The sequence below is a fragment of the Mobula hypostoma genome, chromosome 5, assembly GCF_963921235.1.
Source record: "Mobula hypostoma chromosome 5, sMobHyp1.1, whole genome shotgun sequence".
In the NCBI taxonomy this organism is placed as follows: Eukaryota; Metazoa; Chordata; class Chondrichthyes; order Myliobatiformes; family Myliobatidae; genus Mobula; species Mobula hypostoma.
Genome location: NC_086101.1, coordinates 198,822,038 through 198,842,962, shown reverse-complemented (window position 1 = coordinate 198,842,962; position 20,925 = coordinate 198,822,038). Strand labels below are relative to the sequence as shown.

Sequence of the window (20,925 nt, the reverse complement as noted above, 5' to 3'; positions counted from 1 at the left end):
GGGGCAAAGAAATAGCAGATGAATTAAATAAGTAGTTTGCATCAGTTTTCACTGTAGAAGATATTAGCAGTGTGCCAGAGGACCGTGAGTGTCAGGGAGCAGGAATGGGTGTCATTGCTATACAAAGAAAAATGTGCTTGGCAAACTGAAAGATGGGAAATTCAGCTGGACCAACGGACTACATTACAGAGTTCTGAAAGAGGTTGCTGAAAAGACAGTAGATGCATTGGTTATGATCATTCAAGTTTCACTGATTCTGGCATGGTTCCAGAGGATCGGAAGATTGCAAATGTCACTCCACTCTTTTAAAAAGAGAGGAAGGCAAAAGAAAGGAAAGTAAAGGCTAGTTAACTGAATCTCAGTGGTTGGAGAAATGTTGGAGTGGACAAGGGAGAGAGAATGAATGTCATTTAATTAGATTTTCAGAAGGCATTTGATAAGGTGCCACACATGAGGCTGATTAGAAGGATAAAATCCTATGGCATTACAGGAAAGATGCTGGCCTGAATAGAGGAATGGCTGACAGGCAGGAGGCAGCAAGTGGGAATAAAAGGGGCCTTTTCTGGTTGGCTGCCAGTGACTAGTGGTGTTCCTCAGGGGTCAGTATTGGGTCTGCTGCTTTTCACATTGTTTGTCAGTGATTTAGATAATGGAATTGGTGGTTTTGTGACAAAGTTTATGTATGATACGAAAATAGGTGGGAGGTAGGAAGTGCTGAGGAAGCACTGCAATTGCAGCAGGACTTAGACAAACTGGAAGAATGGGCAAAAAAGTGGCAGATGGAATACAGTGTTGGGAAATATATGACATTGCATTTTGGTAAAAGGAACAACAGTGCGGACTATTATCTAACTGGGGAGAAGGTCCACACATCAGAGGTGCAAAGGGACTGAGAAGTCCTTGTGAAAGACTCACAGAAGGTTCAATTATAGGTCAAGTCTGGTAAAGCAGGCAAATATAATGTTGGCATTGCATTTCAAGGGGAATACAATATAAAAGCAAGGAAATAATACTGAGCCTTTCTAAGACATTGGTCAGGCTACACTTGGAGTTTTGTCAGCAGTTTTGGGCCCCACGTCTCAGAAAGGATGCTTTGTAATTGGAGAGAGTCCAGAGGAGGTTCACAGGGATGATTCCAGGAATGAAGGGGGTAACATACGAGAAGTGTTTGGGAGCTTTGGGCATGTACTCACTGGAATTTAAAAGAACGTGGGGGTGGGGGGATCTCATTAAAACCTATTGAACGTTGAAAGGATTAGATAAGGTGGATGTGGAGAGGATGTTTCCTATGGGGGTGTATCCAGAACTAGAGGGCACAGCCTCCAAATTGATGAGCGACCATTTAGAAGAGGTAAGGGGGAATATTTTTAGCCAGAGGGTAGTAAATTTGTGGAATGCTCTACCATAGACTGTGTGGAGGCCCAGTCCGTGGGTATATTTAAGGTGGAAGTTGACCGTTTCCTGATCGGTCAGGGCAAAGGATATGGCAAGGCGGCAGGTGTATGGGGTTGAGTGGGATCCAGCGTCAGCCATGATAGAATGTCAGAGTAGACTTGATGAGCTGAATGGCCTAATTCTACTCCTATGTCTTATGGTCTTATAAAAGAATCTTTGGGAGGCAGTGATCATAATATAGTAGAATTCACCCTGCACTTTGGGAGGAAGAAATTAAAGTCACAAGATCACATCACAAGACAAAGGAGCAGAAGTAGGCCATTTGGCCCATCAAGTCTGCTCCGCAGCACCCCCATGAGTCAGATGTATCAGTATTACAGTGCAGAAGAGGGAATTACAAAGGCATGAAAGAGGTGCTGGCTAAAGTTGATTGGAAAGGGACACTAGCACGGAAGATGGCATAACAGCAATGGTTGGAGTTTCGGGGGGCAATTTGGAAGGTGCAGGATAGATGAAGAGTTATTCTAAAGGAAGAATGAAGCACCCATGTGTGGAAAAGGCATTAAAAGCATAAGATGGTCCATATATAAAAATTAGTTGCTAAGTTAGAAGATTGAGAAGATTTTAAATACACAGAGAAGGCAACTTAATAAAAAAAACTTTAAGGGGAGAACAAAATGAAATACAAGAAAACTAGCCAAAAATATTTTGTGTCAGTTTTCACTGTGGTAGAAACTAGCAGAATGCCAGAAATTTCGAGAGTGTCAGAGGGCATTGCTATTACTAAGGAGAAGGTGCTGAAGAAGCTGACTATATTGACATACCAGGATCACAGCCTGGTATGGAAACACTAATGCCCTTGAACAGAAAATCCTCCAAAAAGTGTGCTACGGCCCAGTTCATCACAGGTAAAGCTCTCCCAACCATTAAGCACATCTGCATGAAATAAAGTCGTAGCAAAGCATAATCAGGGATCCCCACCTCGCAGGAAATGCTCTCTTCTCATACTGTCCCCATTACCCAGAACCCGTCATCATACCTTGGAGCAAAGTGCATCATCACTGCTGTATAGCAATGGGCAGGTTTCTCTCAGATGTTTACTGATGGCATCAACTGAGGCATTGTCTCCTATGTATCTATTTATGAGTGAGGTGATCAGTGCTCCACATAACTCTTTTCCCCGGATAACCAAATCCCGAAAAGGTGTTGTTTTCAACTGCTCCTGGAGCTCCTGTACAAAGGCAAAACAGAGACAATAAAGCTTAATTCTTCAAAGGAGTTACAGAAATGGCATAGCACCCTAACCCTAATGGCACAGCAGTTAAATTAAAAACTTTTGTCAACTAGAGGCCAAATTTAAATCATGCTAAAGCAGCTTGGAATTTCAATTTATTGACTGAGATAATACTTTTAAAAACTAATCACCAATAAAATCAGATTGTTGTTAAATATCTATATGATTACCGAAGCCCTTCATGGAGGACATCTCATATCCTTGTGCAGTTTGCTAAGTATGTGACTCCAGACATTGACAGTAAATGCCTCTTAAATGACTGAGTCACTGTTAAAATTAGGTTCAGCAACTCTAAATGTGTTTTAGAAATTAAAGAAAGTAGACTGAAAACAGACACTGCAATGCAAATCAGTCAAAGAACAACAGTGAGCATTCAAAGAGGAGATTTGGACGTCCAGGACAAATGTTACCACAAAAAAAATACTTCTAGCAAATATAGAGCTACTGGATAACAACGTTCACAAGGAATAGGATTTGCCAACAAAAGGTTTGTTTGACTGTGAAAGCTCAATACAGCACGAAGGCAAGAGGAGAAAATACAACACTGAAATTGGGAAAGAAAATATTGGCAAGGTTTTAAGAGAAAATCTAAATCTATTTGAAGGTGATAAAAACAATATGATTATTAAGGAAAGAGAAGGGCAAAAAACTTTACGGTTGTGGGTAAGGTTCTCAATGAACTGGATGTGAATGTACTTGGCATAAAACTTATAATGTACAGCACAAAGTTCTTCAGTGCAAAGTTGAAATGAACTGTATAAATCTGTTCCATGATCAATAACCTCATACATTATACGTCAGTTCGCAGAAGCCCTTGAATGGAAAACCCTACAAAAGGTAGTGGATATGGCCCAGTCCATTACAAGCAGATTGGATGTGGTAGGGTTGTTTCCCATGGTGGGGAATTCTGGGACAGGGTCGAGAGATGTCCATTTGGAACTGAGATGCGGAGAGATTATTTTAGTCACGGGGTGGTGGATCTGTGGAGTTTGTTGCCACAGGCAGCTGTGGAGTCCAGGTCACTGGGTGTGTTTGGGGTGGAGATGGATAGGTTCTTGATTAGCCGGGGCATCAAAGGGTATGGGGTGAAAGCAGGAGAGTGGGGATGACTGGAAGAATTGGATCAGCCCATGATTGAATGGCGGAGCAGACACGATGGGGCAAATGGCCTACTTCTGCTCCTATATCTTATAGAGTAAAACTCTCCCCACTATTGAGCAGATCTACACGAAACCTTGTTGCAGGAAAGCAGCATCAGGAGCCCACACCGCCCAGGTCATGCTCTCTTCTCGCTACTGCCATTAGGAAGAAGGTGCAGGAGCCTCAGGATGCACACTACCAGGTTCAGCAACAGTCATTACTCCTCAAGTATCAGGCTCTTGAACCAGAGAGGATAAATTCACCCAATTTCACATGCCAAATCAGTGAATTTTTCCAACAACCTATGCACTCACTTTCAAGGACTCTTTATCTCATATTTTTAATATTTATTGCTTATTTATTATTATTTCTTATTTTTCTTCTGTATTTGCATAGCTTGTTGCCATTTGCACACTACTGTTGGATGCAGACTTTCACCGATCCTATCATGGTTATTGGATTTACTCAGTATGTCTGCAAGAAAATGGATCTCAGGGTTTTCTATGTGTACTTTGATAATAAATTTACTTTGAACTTTGAATTGATGGTAGGAAAGTGGGAGAAAGGATGGCAGATGAAATTTAATTCGGACAAGTACAAAAGTGTTACATCTTGATAAGAACTGGCTTACTCATAGAAGATATAAGGTAGCCATCAATGGGACTTAATCTGGCTGGAAGTCTATGACTTTTGGATCCATACTGGGAACTCTACTCTGATATATATATATACAAATGACTGGAATGAAAATGAAAGGCGGCTTAGTAAGTTTGCAGACAGGAGGATGGGTGGGGTGGAAAGCATCAAGGACTGACAAAGGACTGCAGGATATACATCAGTATGGGAGCAGAAATAAGAGATGAAGTTTCACCAGCTAAATGTAAAGTGTTTCATTATGGGAGATGAAATGGGAGTACACTTAATTGCAAGACCCCTAACAGTGTTGATGTGCACACACATACATACATATGTATTGGCGCACGGCCAAGTGGTTAAGGCATCGGTCTAGTGATCTGAAGGTTGCTAATTCGAGCCTCAGCTGAGGCAGCGTGTTGTGTCCTTGAGCAAGGCACTTAACCACACATTGCTCTGCGATGACAGCCACCAGTGCCAAGCTGTATCAGCCCTAGTGCCCTTCCCTTGGAAAACATCGGTGGCGTGGAGAGGAGAGACTTGCAGCATGGGCAACTGCCGGTCTTCCATACAATCTTGCCCAGGCCTGTGCCCTGGAAACCTTCCAAGGTGCAAATCCATGGTCTCACGAGATGAACAGATACCTATATATACATACACCCCTAAGAAGAATTTTGCACAGTACTGTGTATGGCAAGCTTGCCTTTATTAGACAAGGCACTGAGTTTGAGGTGAGAAGTTATGGGGCAGCTTTATAAAACTTTAGTTAGGCCACATTGGGAGAATTGCATTCAACTCTGGTCACTCCATTACATCAAGGCTAGGGAGGCTTAGGAGTGCGTGCAGAAGAGATTTACCAGGATACAACCTGGATTAGAGCATATGTGATCAGGCAAACGTGGTAGTGGTGGAAGCTGAAAGGTGATTTAACAGATGCTCAAAAGATAATGAGAATCATAGATAGACAACTAGTACCATTTCCCCAGGGTTGAAATACCAGAGGACATGCATTTACAGTGAGTGGAAGTAAAGAAATATGTACGCAAGTTTTTCTGAAGACAATGGTGGGTGCTTGGAATGTACTGCTTGGGTGGTGCTGGAGGCAAATACGATAGAGTTGTTCGTGAGGTACTCAGGTGGGTATGTGAACGTGCAGAAAATGGAAGGATATGAACATTGTGTAAGCAGAGAGATTAGTTTAGTTGGGCATTGGATTACTAATTATTTGACACAACATTGTGGGCTGTCGGGCTGTGCTTTACTTCTGAACGTTCTAAAAACAGGGGAGAACTTGCACTGTAAATGGCAGGGCCATGGAGAGCATTATCAAACAGAAAGTCCGAGGGGTCAGGTGCTATGCTCCAATGAAAAACATTCTAATCTGTTCAACCTCTTTCCATTACTCAGTCCCTCAAGTCCTAAAAAAAATCCTCAGTAATACACACAAGATCCTGAAGAAAATCAGTAGGCCATGCAGCTTCTATGTAATAGAGTAAACAGTTGACATATCAGGTCGAGACCCTTCATCGGGACCAATGTGTGTATTACTTTGATTTCCAGCATTTTCTCATGCTCCTATAAAAAAAACATGTTTATGTCCTTGACATTTCTTTCCAGTTTATGACATCTTTCTTATAGCATGATGACTAAAACATAGAACAAAGAAACTAACATCACAATACAGGCACTTCAGCCACAATGTTGTGCCGACCATGTAACTGACTCTTTACAAACTGCCTTCAATTTCCCTACCGCATAGCCATCTATTTTTCTATGCTCAATGTACGTATCTATGAGTCTCTTAAAAGACCCTATTTTATCTGCCAAATACTCCAAGTGCACATAACATAGCTGATCCTAACCAGTTATGCCATGTTCTAAATCGACATAAAATCACAAGACCATAAAACCAGAATTAGGCCATAGGTACCGAGGGGATGTCAGGGATAAGTTTTTTACATAGGCGTGGAATGCACTGCCGGTGGCGGTGGTGGAAGCAGATACAATAGGGTCTTTTAAGAGCCTCTTAGATAGCTACGTGGAGCTTAGTAAAATAGTGGGCTATATTCTAGGAAAATTCTCTAGAGTAGGTTACATGGTCGGCACAACATTGTGGGCTGAAGGGCCTGTAATGTACTGTGAATTTCTATGTAATATGTTCAGCCCATTGAGTCTGCTCTGCCATTTCATCATGGCTGATCCAGGAACCCACTCAACACCATACACCTGCCTTCTCGCCATATCCTTTGATGCCCTGATCAATCCGGAAAAAATCAACTTCTGCCTTAAATATACCCATGGACTTGGCCTCCACTGCATTCTGTGGCAGAGCATTCCACAGATTCACTACTCTCTGGCTAAAAAATTCCTCCTTACCTCTATTCTAAAAGGTCACCCCTCACTTGGCCAGCTGGTGGCGCAATGGGATCAGCGCGAGACTCTGGAGCGAATCCAAGTCGGGCCACTGCTCAGCACGCTTTCCATTTGTGCCGGGTTGAGCATCGAGCTAGCCACTCAGCCTTGTTTTAAAAAAGGGTCAAATCAGGAACGTTCATATCGTGAGTGTATTCCCGGCATCAACCACTCTGAGTAAAAAACCTTCCTCTAATATCCCCCATGAACTTCCCACCCCTTACCTTAAAGCCATGTCCTCTTGTATTGAGCAGTGGTGCCCTGGGAAAGAGGCGCTGGCTATCCACTCTATCTATTCCTCTTATTATCTTGTACACCTCTATCATGTCTCCTCTCATCCTCCTTCTCTCCAAAGGGTAAAGCCCTAGCTCCCTTAATCTTTCATCATAATGCATACTCACTAAACCAGGCAGCATCCTACTAAAACTCCTCTATACCCTTTCCAATGCTTCCACATCCTTCCAAGGCGACCAGAAGCTAACACCCCATAAGCTTTCTTAACTACCCTATCTACCTGTGAGGCAACTTTCAGGGATCTGTGGACATGTACCCCCAGATCCCTCTGCTCCTCCACACTACCAAGTATCCTGCCATTTACTTTGTACTCTGCCTTGGAGTTTGTCCTTCCAAAGTGTACAACCTCACACTTCTCCGGGCTGAACTCCATCTGCCACTTCTCAGCCCACTTCTGCATCCTATCAATGTCTCTCTGCAATCTTCGACAATCCTCTACACTATCTACAACACCACCAACCTTTGTGTCATCTGCAAACTTGTCAACCCACCCTTCTACTCCCTCATCCAGGTCGTTAATAAAAATCACGAAAAGTAGAGGTCCCAGAACAGATCCTTGTGGGACACCACTAGTCACAATCCTCCAATCTGAATGTACTCCCTCCACCAGGACCCTCTGCCTTCTGCAGGCAAGCCAATTCCGAATCCACCTGGCCAAACTTACCTGGATCCCATGCCTTCTGACTTTCTGAATAAGCCTACCGTGTGGAACCTTGTCAAATGCCTTACTAAAATCCATGTAGATCACATCCACTGCACTACCCTCATCTATATGCCTGGTCACCTCCTCAAAGAACTCTATCAGGCTTGTTAGACATGATCTGCCCATCACAAAGCCATGCTGACTGTCCCTGATCAGACCATGATTCTCTAAATGCCCATGGATACTATCTCTAAGAATCTTTTCCAACAGCTTTCCCACCACAGATGCAAGGCTCACTGGTCTATAATTACCGGGACTATCCCTACTACCTTTTTTGAACAAGGGGACAGCATTCGCCTACCTCCAGTCCTCTGGTACCATTCCCGTGGACAATGGGGACATAAAGATCCTAGCCAGAGGCTCAGCAATCTCTTCCCTCGCCTCATGGAGCAGCCTGGGGAATATTCCATCAGGCCCCGGAGTCTTATCCGTCCTAATATATTTTAACAACTCCAACACCTCCTCTCCCTTAATATCAACATGCTCCAGAACATCAACCTCATTCATATTGTCCTCACCATCATCAAGTTCCCTCTCATTGGTGAATACTGAAAAGAAGTATTCATTGAGGTCCTCGCTCACTTCCACAGCCTCCAGGCACATCTTCCCACCTTTATCTCTAATGGGTCCTACCTTCACTCCTGTCATCCTTTTTTTCTTCACATAATTGAAGAATGCCTTGGGGTTTTCCTTTACCCTACTCGCCAAGGCCTTCTCATGCCCCCTTCTTGCTCTTCTCAGCCCCTTCTTAAGCTCCTTTCTTGCTTCCCTATATTCAATAGACCCATGTAATTCCTACGTCCTAAACCTCATGTATGCTGCCTTCTTCCACCTGACTAGATTTTCCACCTCACTTGTCACCCATGGTTCCTTCACCCTACCATTCTTTATCTTCCTCACCGGGACAAATTTATCCCTAACATTACAAGTGGTAATTGGTAAATTAATGTGGTAAATTGGATCAGCAAATTTGCTGATGATACAAAGATTGGAGGTGTAGTGGACAGTGAGGAAGGTTTTCAAAGCTTGCAGAGGGATTTGGACCAGCTGGAAAAATGGGCTGAAAAATGGCAGATGGAGTTTAATACAGGCAAGAATGAGGTATTGCACTTTGGAAGGACAAACCAAGGTAGAACATACAAGGTAAATAGTAGGAGTGCAGTAGAATAGAAGGATCTGGGAATACAGATACAAAATTCCTTAAAAGTGGCGTCACAGGTAGATAGGGTCATAAAGAGAGCTTTTGGTAAATTGGCCTTTATACATCAAAGTATTGAGTATAAGAGTTGGAACTGAGTTACAGAGAAAGGTTGAATAGGTTAGGACTTTATTCCCTGGAGCGTAGAAGAATGAGGGGAGATTTGATAGAGGTATATAAAATTATGATGGGTATAGATGGGTATGGGTATAGAGTGAATGCAAGCAGGCTTTTTCCACTGAGGCTAGGGAAGAATAAAACCAGAGGACATGGGTTAAGGGTGAAGGGGGAAAAATTTTAAGGCAACATTAGGGGGGACTTCTTGACACAGGGAGTGGTGGGAGTGTGGAATGAGATGCCAGATGAAGTGGTAAATGCCGGCTCACTTTTAACATTTAAGAAAAACTTGGACAGGTACATGGATGAGAGGCGTATGGAGGGATATGGTCCGTGTGCAGGTCAGTGGGACTAGGCAGAAAATAGTTCGGCACAGCCAAGGAGGGCCAAAAGGTCTGTTTCTGTGCTGTAATGTTCTATGGTTCTAAGTATGTGAAGAGCAAGAGGATAAGGCATAAGAGAATAGGACCAATCAAGTGTGACAGTGGATAAGTGTGTATGGAACTAGAGGAGATACTGTAGCAGAAGTACTTAATGAATACTTTGTTTCAATATTCACTATAGAAAAGGATCTGGGCGATTGTAGGGATGACTTAGAGCAGATTGAAAAGCTTGAGCATATAGATATTAAGAAAGAGGATGTGCTGGAAAGCATCAAGTTGGATAAGTCACCGGAACCAGACAAGATGTACCCCAGGCTACTGTGGGAGACGAGGGAAGAGATTACTGAGCCTCTGGCGATGATCTTTGCATCATCAATGGGGACGGGAGAGGTTCTGGAGGATTGGAGGGCTGCGGATTTTGTTCCTTTATTCAAGAAAGGGAGTAGAGATAGCCCAGGAAATTATAGACCAGTGAGTCTTACCTCAGTGGTTGGTAAGTTGATGGAGAAGATCCTGAGAGGCAGGATTTATGAATATTTGGAGAGGCATAATATGATTAGGAATAGTCAGTATGGCTTTGTCAAAGGCAGGTCATGCCTTATGAGCCTGATTGAATTTTTTGAGGATGTGACTAAACACATTGATGAGGGCAGAGCAATAGATGTAGTATACATGGATTTCAGCAAGGCATTTGATAAGGTACCCCATGCATGGCCTATTGAGAAAGTAAGGAAGCATACGATCCAAGGGGACATTGCTTTGTGGACCCAGAATTGGTTTGCCCACAGAAGGCAAAGAGTGGTTGTAGACAGGTCATATTCTGCATGGACGTCAGTCACCAGTGGAGTGCCTCAGGGATCTGTTCTGGGTCCCCTTCTCTTTGTGATTTTTATAAGTGACCTAGATGAGAAAGTGGAGGGATGGGTTAGAAAATTTGCTGATGACACAAAGGTTGGGGCTGTTGTGGGTAGTTTGGAGGGCTGTCAGAGGTTACAGTGGGACACTGATAGGAAGAAAAACTTAGCTGAGAAGTGGCAGATGGAGTTCAATCCAGATAAGTGTGAGGTGGTTCATTTTGGTAGGTCAAATATAAAGGCAGAATGTAGTATTAATGGTAAGACTCTTGGCAGCGTGGAGGATCAGAGGGATCTTGGGGTCCGAGTCCATAGAACACTTAAAGCTGCTACGCAGGTTGACTCTTTGGTTAAGAAGGCATACGGTGCATTGGCCTGCATCAATCGTGGGATTGAGCTTAGGGGCCGAGAGGTAATGTTGTAGCTATATAGTACCCAGGTCAATTTTGGAGTACTGTGCTCAATTTTGGTCACCTCACTACAGGAAGGACGTGGAAACAAAACAAAGGGTGCAGAGCAGATTTACAAGGATGTTACCAGGATTATGAAGCATGCCTTATGAGAATAGGTTGAGTGAGCTTGGCCTTTTCTCCTTGGAGTGATGGAGGATGAGAGGTGACCTGAGAGATGTGCATAAGATTAAGAGAGGCATTGATCATAGTCAGAGGCTTTTAACCCAGGGCCGAAATGGCTAGCACAAGAGGACATAGTTTTAAGGTGCTTGGAAGTAGGTATAGAGGAGATGTAAGGGGAAACTTCCTTTACGCAGAGAGTGGTGAATGTGTGGGATGGGCAGCCGGCAATGGTGGTGGAGGGACATATGATTGGGTCTTTTAGGAGACTCCTGGATAGGTACATGAAGCTTAGAAAAATAGAGGGTGATGGGTATCCCTAGGTAACTTCTGTAGTAAGGACATGTTCAGCACAGCTTTGTGCGCCGAAAGGCCTGTATTGTGCTGTAGGCTTTCTATGTTTCTAAATTCTTCACACAAAGTTTGTATCTTATATGGAAGATAATGGAGGCAGCATTAGCAACAACAATGAAGAGGCATCATGACAGGTACTTAAAGGAGCAGGGCACAGAGGACCTGGAATTTTCCTTGCCAAGTAGCATGAGTACAGAAGGGCACGATAGTTGGCACAGTCACACTGGGCGAAAGGCCTGTTTTGACACTGTGCAATTCTATAATAACGTGCACTGGGCATGATTGAGTCTATAAGTAACTCTTGTGGGCAAACAGAGGCAAAATGCAGAACAGATTCTGCCTGGCACAGTAACAAGATTGCTACCTTCAGTAAATCTCCAATGACAATGCTGAATTGATGATCACACAGTAGCTTCCACAATGCCAGAGTTTGGCTGGTGTAATGGATTAGTTGCTGCATGCCCTGCATCGACAGCTTTTCATAGGCCTGCGCTTCAGCTGTGGGAGGAAAGAGATGGTCAGTACTGAGGCAAGACCCAAGGCCATTACAAAGGTAATAATATCAACAGTCCATAAACACAAGCAAATGTGCAGATCCCGAACAACCACAGCACCACACACAAGTGTCCCTGACAACTTCACCTGCAAGATGTGCATCCAGCTGCAGCTGCCACGCTCCATGTTAAGGAGTTGGAGCTGGAACAGGATGAACTCCAGATCATTCAGGAGGCTGAGGGGTGATAACATGGGACACATAGAAACACACTTATATCCAAGGTGCAGGAGACTGGCTGACAGTCAGGAAGCAGAAAGCAGTTAAGGAGCCAGCGCAGAGTACGCCTGTGGCCATTCCCTTTATTAAAGGATATTAAAGGAAGGTTTTTTACTCAGAGAGTGGTTAGTGCGTGGAATGCACTGCCTGAGTCAGTGGTGGAGGCAGATACACTTGTGAAGTTTAAGAGACTACGAGACAGGTATATGGAGGAATTTCAGGTGGGGGTTTATATGGGAGGCAGGGTTTGAGGGTCGGCACAATATTGTGGGCCGAAGGGCCTGTAATGTGCTGTACTATTCTATGTTCTATGTTCAATGATACAATAGTCCAGATCAACCGGCTAGATCACCAGTTTCTGTTCCCCTGGTTGGAGTGTCTCAAACTGGAGACACAAGTTTAAGGTAAGGGGGAGGAATTTGAATAGAGATCTGAGGGGTACTTTTTTCAGTGTTGTCGTTAGCTGGAATGAACTGCCAGAGGAGATGTGGAGGCAAGAACAGTAACAACATTTAAGAGGGATCCTGACTACAGTGAGCAAGGCATAGAGGGATATGTAATTAATGCAGGCAAATGGGATTAGATATTAGTTAGCATAGTGGTAATAGGCCAAAGGCTGTTTCTCCTTGTGTTAAAATAGATGCAATTTAGTCTTCATTCCTGCCAAGTGCCTCATCACATCCACTTCTGAGGATGACATTTAATTTTTCCTTCAGCGGCCTGGCAAGTCTCTCATGGCATAAACACTGGCATGGCTGCACCAGCATCACCAGTAAAATAAATACTAAATACCACAGCAGCAAAGTGATAATTCCTACAGCTATGTTCCAAAATTCAATGTTTATCAAGTGAATGTTGCAGGCATTACACGTGGTGCTAAATGGTTTGATGAACTTTTTGAGCTACTCACTCTGATACTTTCGTTGAAGCTCCTGTTGAACTTGCTGTGAGCCTCCATCAGGTCGCATAAATCCCAGCAGCCGCTTTGGTACATTGGATGCACTAAAACTGGGAAAGCAGGGAAAGATCACAAATACCTTAGTTATAGTGGATGGCCTTGGGTGCACACTTGGGTGTTCAATTCACTGGTGAGCTGGTGTGGGGAGTGTGTGGCAAGTGAAGAATTGGAACAACGTAACTGCAAAGTCAACTATCAGATAACAGTTGAATTTGCTTTTGCCTTATAATGTTGAAACTGACGTAAGAGATCTTTAAAATGAACAAAAGTTATGAAAGATGCAGTGGGGGGTGGATCAGCGAGCAGCAAATGAGAGGGATTTAGGAGATGGGTGGGAAGGACAGGAGGAAGCGGGGTGCCTAGAAAGCTACATCCATCTGTCCATGTTTGGCCCATAGTCTTGTAAATCTCTCCTAAGGCACGGAGACCTCCAGAGTCCCTGACAACTTCACCTGCAAGAAGTGCATCCATCTGCAGCTTCAACAATGCACGGTAAGGAGATGCAGCTAGAACTGGATGCACTCCGGATCATTTGGGAGGCCGAAGGGGTGATAGATGGGATATACAGAAAGGTAGTTACACACAAGGTGCAGAACACAGGAAACTGGGTGGCAGTCAGGAACAGGAAAGAGGTTAATTAGTCAGTGCAGAGTACCCCTGTGACCATCCCCCTCAACAACAGGTGTATCACTTTGGATACTGTTGGGGGGATTCATTTTTTCAGGGCAACAGACAGAAGGTATGTTCTCTCCTGGGTGGCAAGGCCCGGGACGTCTCGGATTAAGTTCTCGGCATTCTTAAGTGGAAGGGTAAACAGCCAGAGATCATGATCCATGTAGATACCACGACTGATGAGGTTTGACATAAGGAGTTCAGGGCATTAGGTGCTAACTTAAAGGGCAGGACTTCCAGGGTTGTGATCTCAGGATTACTACCTGTGCACATGTTAGTGAGGACAGAACTAGGAAGATTATACAGTTTACCATATGCCTAAGGAATTGGTATGGGATGCAGGCATAAGATTTTAGGATTAGGGTTATATTATGGTCTAGTCTGGTAAGTCTGCGTTCCGGTTCACGGTCCGGTCCATGGACTCCGGACTCCGGGTCTTCCGGCTGCCCCTTGTTTCAGTTGGGGTTAATCGTAGGCACCTGATGCTCGTCTAGGCGCTGGGAATATAAGTGGCCCTGGGTTGGAGTGTGGGGGCTGGTTTGTCTTGTCAGTATCCCCTTGGAGCAACCTGCTGGTAGAAGTCTAGAGCAGCCATTTGTGATCTCTAGGCCTGGTTGGAGGACCACTGCTTCAAGCAGCCTTGTTGTCTCTAGTTGGAGCAGTTATCGTGGTATGGATTCGGCTGTTTCTGGAGCCAGCTGAGTGGCCGTCTGACACTCCGAGCTGGATATGGATTCGGCTGTTTCTGTAGCCAGCCTAGGTTACTGGCTGCCCTGAGACTCGGAGCCACCCTGGATTGAGCTCCCTTCCTGTCCTTGCCTCCGAGGAGTAAGTCAGGTTGTCCTTGGCGTTACCCTGCGGTTGGATCTGTCCTTTCCTGTCCTCACCTCTGTTGGGTAAGCCAGGCTGTCTTTGCTGTTACCCTGAGGCAGGACTGTTCCCTTCCCCTCCCCATCTGAATCCCTGTCAGTCCTTCCAAGTGAGGCGACACTTCACCTGTGAGTCGGCTGGGGTGATATACTGCGTCCGGTGCTCCCGATGTGGCCTTCTATATATTGGCAAGACCCAATGCAGACTGGGAGATTGTTTCGCTGAACACCTATGCTCTGTCCGCCAGAGAAAGCAGGATCTCCCAGTGGCCACACATTTTAATTCCACATCCCATTCCCATTTTGACATGTCTACCCATGGCCTCCTCTACTGTAAAGATGAAGCCACACTCAGGTTGGAGGAACAACACCTTGTATTCCGTCTGGGTAGCCTCCAACCAGATGGCATAAACATTGACTTCTCTAACTTCTGCTAATGCCCCACCTCCCCCTCATACTCCATCTGTTATTTATTTTTATACACACATTCTTTCTCTCACTCTCCGTTTTCTCCCTCTGTCCCTCTGACTATACCCCTCGCCCATCCTCTGGGTTCCCCCCTGTTGTCTTTCTCCCTGGGCCTCCTGTCCCATGATCCTCTCATATCTCCTTTGCCAATCACCTGTCCAGCTCTTGGCTCCATCCCTCCCCCTCCTGTCTTCTCCTATCATTTTGGATCTCCCCCTTCCCCTCCCACTTTCAAATCTCTTACTAACTCTTCCTTCAGTTAGTCCTGATGAAGGGTCTCGGCCTGAAACGTCGACTGTACCTCTTCCTAGAGATGCTGCCTGGCCTGCTGCCTCACCACCAACTTTGATGTGTGTTGCTTGAATTTCCAGCATCTGCAGAATTCCTGTTTGCGTTTTTAAATTCACTACTGCGAAGCCTCTTCCGGTGATGCCTACACCGAAGAAGTTTAACTCCTCTCTTCGACGGGAGTTCAGTGAAACCATCTCTCACTGCTCCCCATCTGTAATTTCTTCGGCTCTTCCACTTTTCGACCACATTTTGACTCAGACTCGCTATCACAGCCATATATCCTTTCTTGGAATGTGCCTCAGTCGCCAACTTACTCCAGTTGGCTTTTGGATTCATTTCCGAGCCTCTCAATTTGGACCTTCTGAAGATCCCAGGTACTCACATTTTATTGACTCTGCCTCTCGCCGCTTCTCCCGTCAAGCTCTGAAGGCGACTCTCTCCGCCATGAGGAGGTACTTGGTGTCCCTATCCCAGACCCTTCCACACCTTCGGGACACTTTCTTCGCCATCTGTAATGGTCCTACCCGTTATTTCATCCTCCGTCTGATCTATGCCTGCAATCGCCGTTTTTTTGTCATGTTAGGCAAAGATCGCAAGATCCTACATCTGCGGACCCCAGAGCCTGCTGGCCTTGAAACTAGCAGGCATGAACTTCAGATTGCCTCTGCCATTGATCTTGCCGGCTCCAACACCTCAGGGCATATTCAAAACCCGGACTCCAGCAACGACCATGGACACCTTCAAAGCAGTTGCACAACCACCAACTGCGACTCCAGCCTTGAACTCCAGGCCGGGTCTTTATGTGCTGCTATTGTGACTCCTGTCTACCCTTCCCCCACCAATACTCTGCAATCCCGTCTCCCTCAGATCCCATCGTCAGCTCCTGGGTACTCAGAGGCTCCATCTTCCTCACACCCCAACCCTCCCCTCTCCACTGACAGCCCCAGCCTCCCCCCTCTGATCCCAGCTCTCAGCCGTGCCGGGTCTTTACCATCCCCTCCGACCTTCAACAGGCAGAACGCTCTGTCCTCAGTAAGGGCCTCACCTTTGTCCTTCGCCGACACCTCAGCGAGTTCTGTGTTCGCCATGATGCGGAACTCTTCTTCCGCCGTCTCCGTCTCCGAGCCTACTTCTTCGGCAAGGACTCTTCCACCCCCACCGATGACCCCTTCTCCCATCTTCAACCCTCCTCTTCTTCATGGACACCCCGCTCTGGTCTTCTGCCTGCTCTGGATCTCTTTATTCTAACTGCTGACGGGACATCAACCGTCTCAACTTCAACGCATCTTGTTCCCATTCCAACCTCACTCCTTCCGAACGCTCTGCTCTCCACTCCCTCTGCACTAATCCTAACCTTATTATTAAACCTGCCGATAAGGGGGTGCTGTTGTAGTCTGGCGTACTGACCTCTACCTTGCCGAGGCACAGCGATAACTCGCGGATACCTCCTCTTATTTACCCCTCGATCGTGACCCCAATAAGGAGCACCAGGCCATTGTCTCCCACACCATCACCAACTTTATCCGCTCAGGGGATCTCCCATCCAGTGCTACCAACCTTATAGTTCCCACACCTCGCACTTCCCGTTTCTACCTCCTACCCAAGATCTACAAACCTGCCTGTCCTGGCAGACCTATTGTCTCAGCTTGCTCCTGCCCCACCGAACTCGTTTCTGCATACCTCGACACGGTTTTATCCCCCCTTGTTCTATCCCTTCCTACTATGTTTGTGACACATCTCACGCTCTTAAACTTTTCGATGATTTTAAGTTCCCTGGCCCCCACCGCTTTATTTTCACCATGGATGTCCAGTCCCTATATACTTCCATCCCCCATCAGGAAGGTCTCAAAGCTCTCCACTTCTTTTTGGATTCCAGACCTAATAAGTTACCCTCTACCACCACTCTGCTCCATCTAGCGGAATTAGTCCTTACTCTTAATAATTTCTCCTTTGGCTGCTCCCCCTTCCTCCAAACTAAAGGTGTAGCTATGGGCACCCGTATGGGTCCTAGCTATGCCTGCCTTTTTGTCGGCTTTGTGGAACAATCTATGTTCCGTACCTATTCTGGTATCTGTCCCCCACTTTTCCTTCGCTACATCGACGACTGCATTGGCACTGCTTCCTGCACGCATGCTGAGCTCGTTGACTTTATTAACTTTGCCTCCAACTTTCACCCTGCCCTCAAGTTTACCTGGTCCATTTCCGACACCTCCCTCCCCTTTCTAGATCTTTCTGTCTCTATCTCTGGAGACAGCTTATCTACTGATGTTACTATAAGCCTACTGACTCTCACAGCTATCTGGACTATTCCTCTTCTCACCCTGTCTCTTGCAAAAATGCCATCCCCTTCTCGCAATTCCTCCGTCTCCGCCGCATCTGCTCTCAGGATGAGGCTTTTCATTCCAGGACGAGGTAGATGTCCTCCTTTTTTAAAGAAAGGGCTTCCCTTCCTCCACCATCAACTCTGCTCTCAAACACATCTCCCCCATTTCATGCACATCTGCTCTCACTCCATCCTCCCGCCACCCCACTAGGAATAGGGTTCCCCTGGTCCTCACCTACCACCCCACCAGCCTCCGGGTCCAACATATTATTCTCCGTAACTTCTGCCACTCCCACCACTAAGCACATCTTTCCCTCTTTCCCCCCCGCCCCCGCTTTCCACAGGGATCGCTCCCTACACAACTCCCTTGTCCATTCGTGCCCCCCATTCCTCCCCACTGATCTCCCTCCTGGCACTTATCCTTGTAAGCGGAACAAGTGCTACACATGCCCTTACATTTCCTCCCTTACCACCATTCAGGGCCCCAGACAGTCCTTCCAGGTGAGGTGACACTTCACCTGTGAGTCGGCTGGGGTTGTACACTGCATCCGGTGCTCCCGATGTGGCCTTCTATATATTGGCGAGACCCGACGCAGACTGGGAGACCACTTTGCTGAACACCTATGCTCTGTCCGCCAGAGAAAGCAGGATCTCCCAGTGGCCACACATTTTAATTCCATATCCCATTCCCATTCTGACATGTCTATCCACGGCCTCCTCTACTGTAAAGATGAAGCCACACTCAGGTTGGAGGAACAACACTTTATATTCCGTCTGGGTAGCCTCCAACCTGATGGCATGAACACTGATTTCTCTAACTTCTGCTAATGCCCCACCTCACCCTTGTACCCCATCCGTTATTTATTTTTATACACACATTCTTTCTCTCACTTTCCTTTTCCTCCCTCCGTCCCTCTGACTATACCCCTTGCCCATCCTCTGGGTTCTCCCCACCCCCCCTTGTCTTTCTCCCTGGGTCTCCTGTCCCATGATCCTCCCATATCCCCTTTGCCAATCACCTGTCCAGCTCTTGACTCCATCCCTCCCCCTCCTGTCTCTATCATTTTGGATCTTCCCCTCCCCCTCCCACTTTCAAATCTCTTACTAACTCTTCCTTCAGTTAGTCCTGACGAAGGGTCTCGGCCTGAAACGTCGACTGCACCTCTTCCTAGAGATGCTGCCTGGCCTGCTGCGTTCACCAGCAACTTTGATGTGTGTTGCCTGAATCCCTGTCAGTTTCCTCGGTGGTTTACCTCGGCAGTCATCCCGGCCCGGTGTCCAAGGAAGGGGCCCGGCCCTGTGCTCTAAGAAGTACCTCGCCTAGTCCTGTAGCCAAGCTTCGCCATGTACAGTCCTGTAGCCACGTCATGTCCTCACATAGTTCTGGGGTCTGAGCCCAAGTAAAGACCCAGGTTCTGGGTCCTTGTCCAGTCTCTGACTCGGAGTCCAAACCCAGGCGCCTGGTTCCCAGTTCCTTATCCTGGTCCTGCTTTCCTAGCCAAAGTCCCAGCCCAAGCCTGTGTTCCTGTTCCAGCTCCTAGTCTGTGTCCAGTCCCGTCCCTAACTCTAGTCCAGTTCCTAGTACTTCAGTGTCTGTGTCTTGCAGTTGGGTCTGCCACCAATGCCCTCCTTATGACAGAATGAACCAGCAATATAAACACTGTCGCCCAACTCTCGTCATCCTGGGTTCCCTCCTGATTGAATACGCACCCACCCGCCCGGGTCATCCCAGTCCTGGAGAGCCTGTTTGGTTGCCTGAAGGCTCCCGTGGGTTGGTGGCGGGGGTGGGGGGGGGAGTACTGCCATGGTCCAGTCGATGAAGTCCGCATTCTAGTTCATGGTCCACTCCGTGGACTCCGGGTTTTCCGGCTGCCCCTTGTTTCAGTTGAGCTTAATCATAGGCACCTGATGCTCGTCTTGGGGCTGGGAATATAAGTGGCCCTGGGTTTGAATGTGGGGGCTGGCTTGTCTTGTCAATATCCCCTTGGAGCAACCTGCTGGTGGAAGGCCAGAGCAGCAAATTGTGATCTATAAGCCTGGTTGGAGGACCACTGCTTCATGGAGCCTCGCTGTATCTGGTTGGAGCAGTCATCATGGTATGGATTCCGTGGTTTCTGGGGCCAGTTGAATGGCCGTCTGCCACTCCGAGCTGGATATGGATTCGGCTGTTTCTGTAGCCAGCCAAGGTTGCTGGCTGCCCCGAGACTCAGAGCCACCCTGGATTGAGCTCACTTCCTGTCCTTGCCTCTGTGGGGTAAGTCAGGCCATCTTTGCCATTACCCTGAGGCAGGACTTTTCTCTTCCCCTCCCCATCTGAATCCCTGTCAGTTTCCTCGGCGGTTTACCTGGGCAATCATCCCGGCCCGGCGTCCTAGGAAGGGTCCCGGCCCTGTGCTCTAAGAAGGAATCCCTGCCCAGGATGAGCCTTGTCCTGCCCAGGAGAGCCTCGAAGAACCTAAGCCATGTCCCATCCTGTAGCCATGTCATGTCCTCACCTAGTTCTGGGGTCCGAGCCCGAGCGAAGACCCAGGTTCTGGATCCTTGTCCACTTTCTGGCTTGCAGTCCAAACCCAGGCTCCTAGTTCCCAATTCCTTGTCCTAGTCCTGCTTTCCTAGCCAGAGTCCCAGCCCAAGTCTGTGTTCCTGTCCCAGCTCCTAGTCAGTGTCCAGTCCCATCCTTAACTCTAGTCCAGTCCAGTTCCCAGTACTTCAGTGTCTGTGTCTTGCATTTGGGTCCGCCACCAATGTCCCCCTTATGACAGGTTAGGGTTAGCTTAATATATTGGGGTTCCGTTATTATAGATGCATCTAAGTGGGAGGGTTAAAGTTAGTCAGGGTTGTGGTCCTTCAAGATAGACTGGAAAAACTGAATAGTGAGGCATTATGAGTGGAAATAAGAAAGATATAACCACATTAATGGGGCTATATTACAGTCCACCCAACAGTCCTAGGGATTAAGGAACAAATTTGTAAAGAGATTGCAGCCTACTACAAGAAACATAAGGTTGGTACAGTAGGAGATTTCCACATATCGACAGAGAATCCCAAACTGTATAAGGACTAGAATAGATAGTGCTTTTTCAAATGTGTTCGGGGAAACTTACTTTCATCAGTGTGTAGAGAAACACTTTGCATTCAGTGACCACAATGCCATCAGTTTCAAAGTAAATATGTAAAAAGATATGTCTGGTCTGCGAGTTGAGATCCTAAATTAGAGAAAGGC

At 46.5% G+C, this 20,925-nt stretch overlaps 1 protein-coding gene across 2 annotated transcripts in view; it reads right to left on the bottom strand.

Annotated features, from left to right (window-relative positions):
- Window positions 1-20,925, bottom strand: part of nup155 (nucleoporin 155) — a 248,559-nt gene that overhangs the window by 68,787 nt on the left and 158,847 nt on the right. For both annotated transcript variants that reach the window (XM_063049676.1, XM_063049677.1), the window contains 3 exons: window positions 13,032-13,129; window positions 11,714-11,847; window positions 2,435-2,626 (listed from right to left, as the gene is read on the bottom strand). In XM_063049676.1, the coding sequence (XP_062905746.1) occupies window positions 2,435-2,626; window positions 11,714-11,847; window positions 13,032-13,129 (424 nt within the window). The remainder of the gene's footprint in view (window positions 1-2,434; window positions 2,627-11,713; window positions 11,848-13,031; window positions 13,130-20,925) is intronic.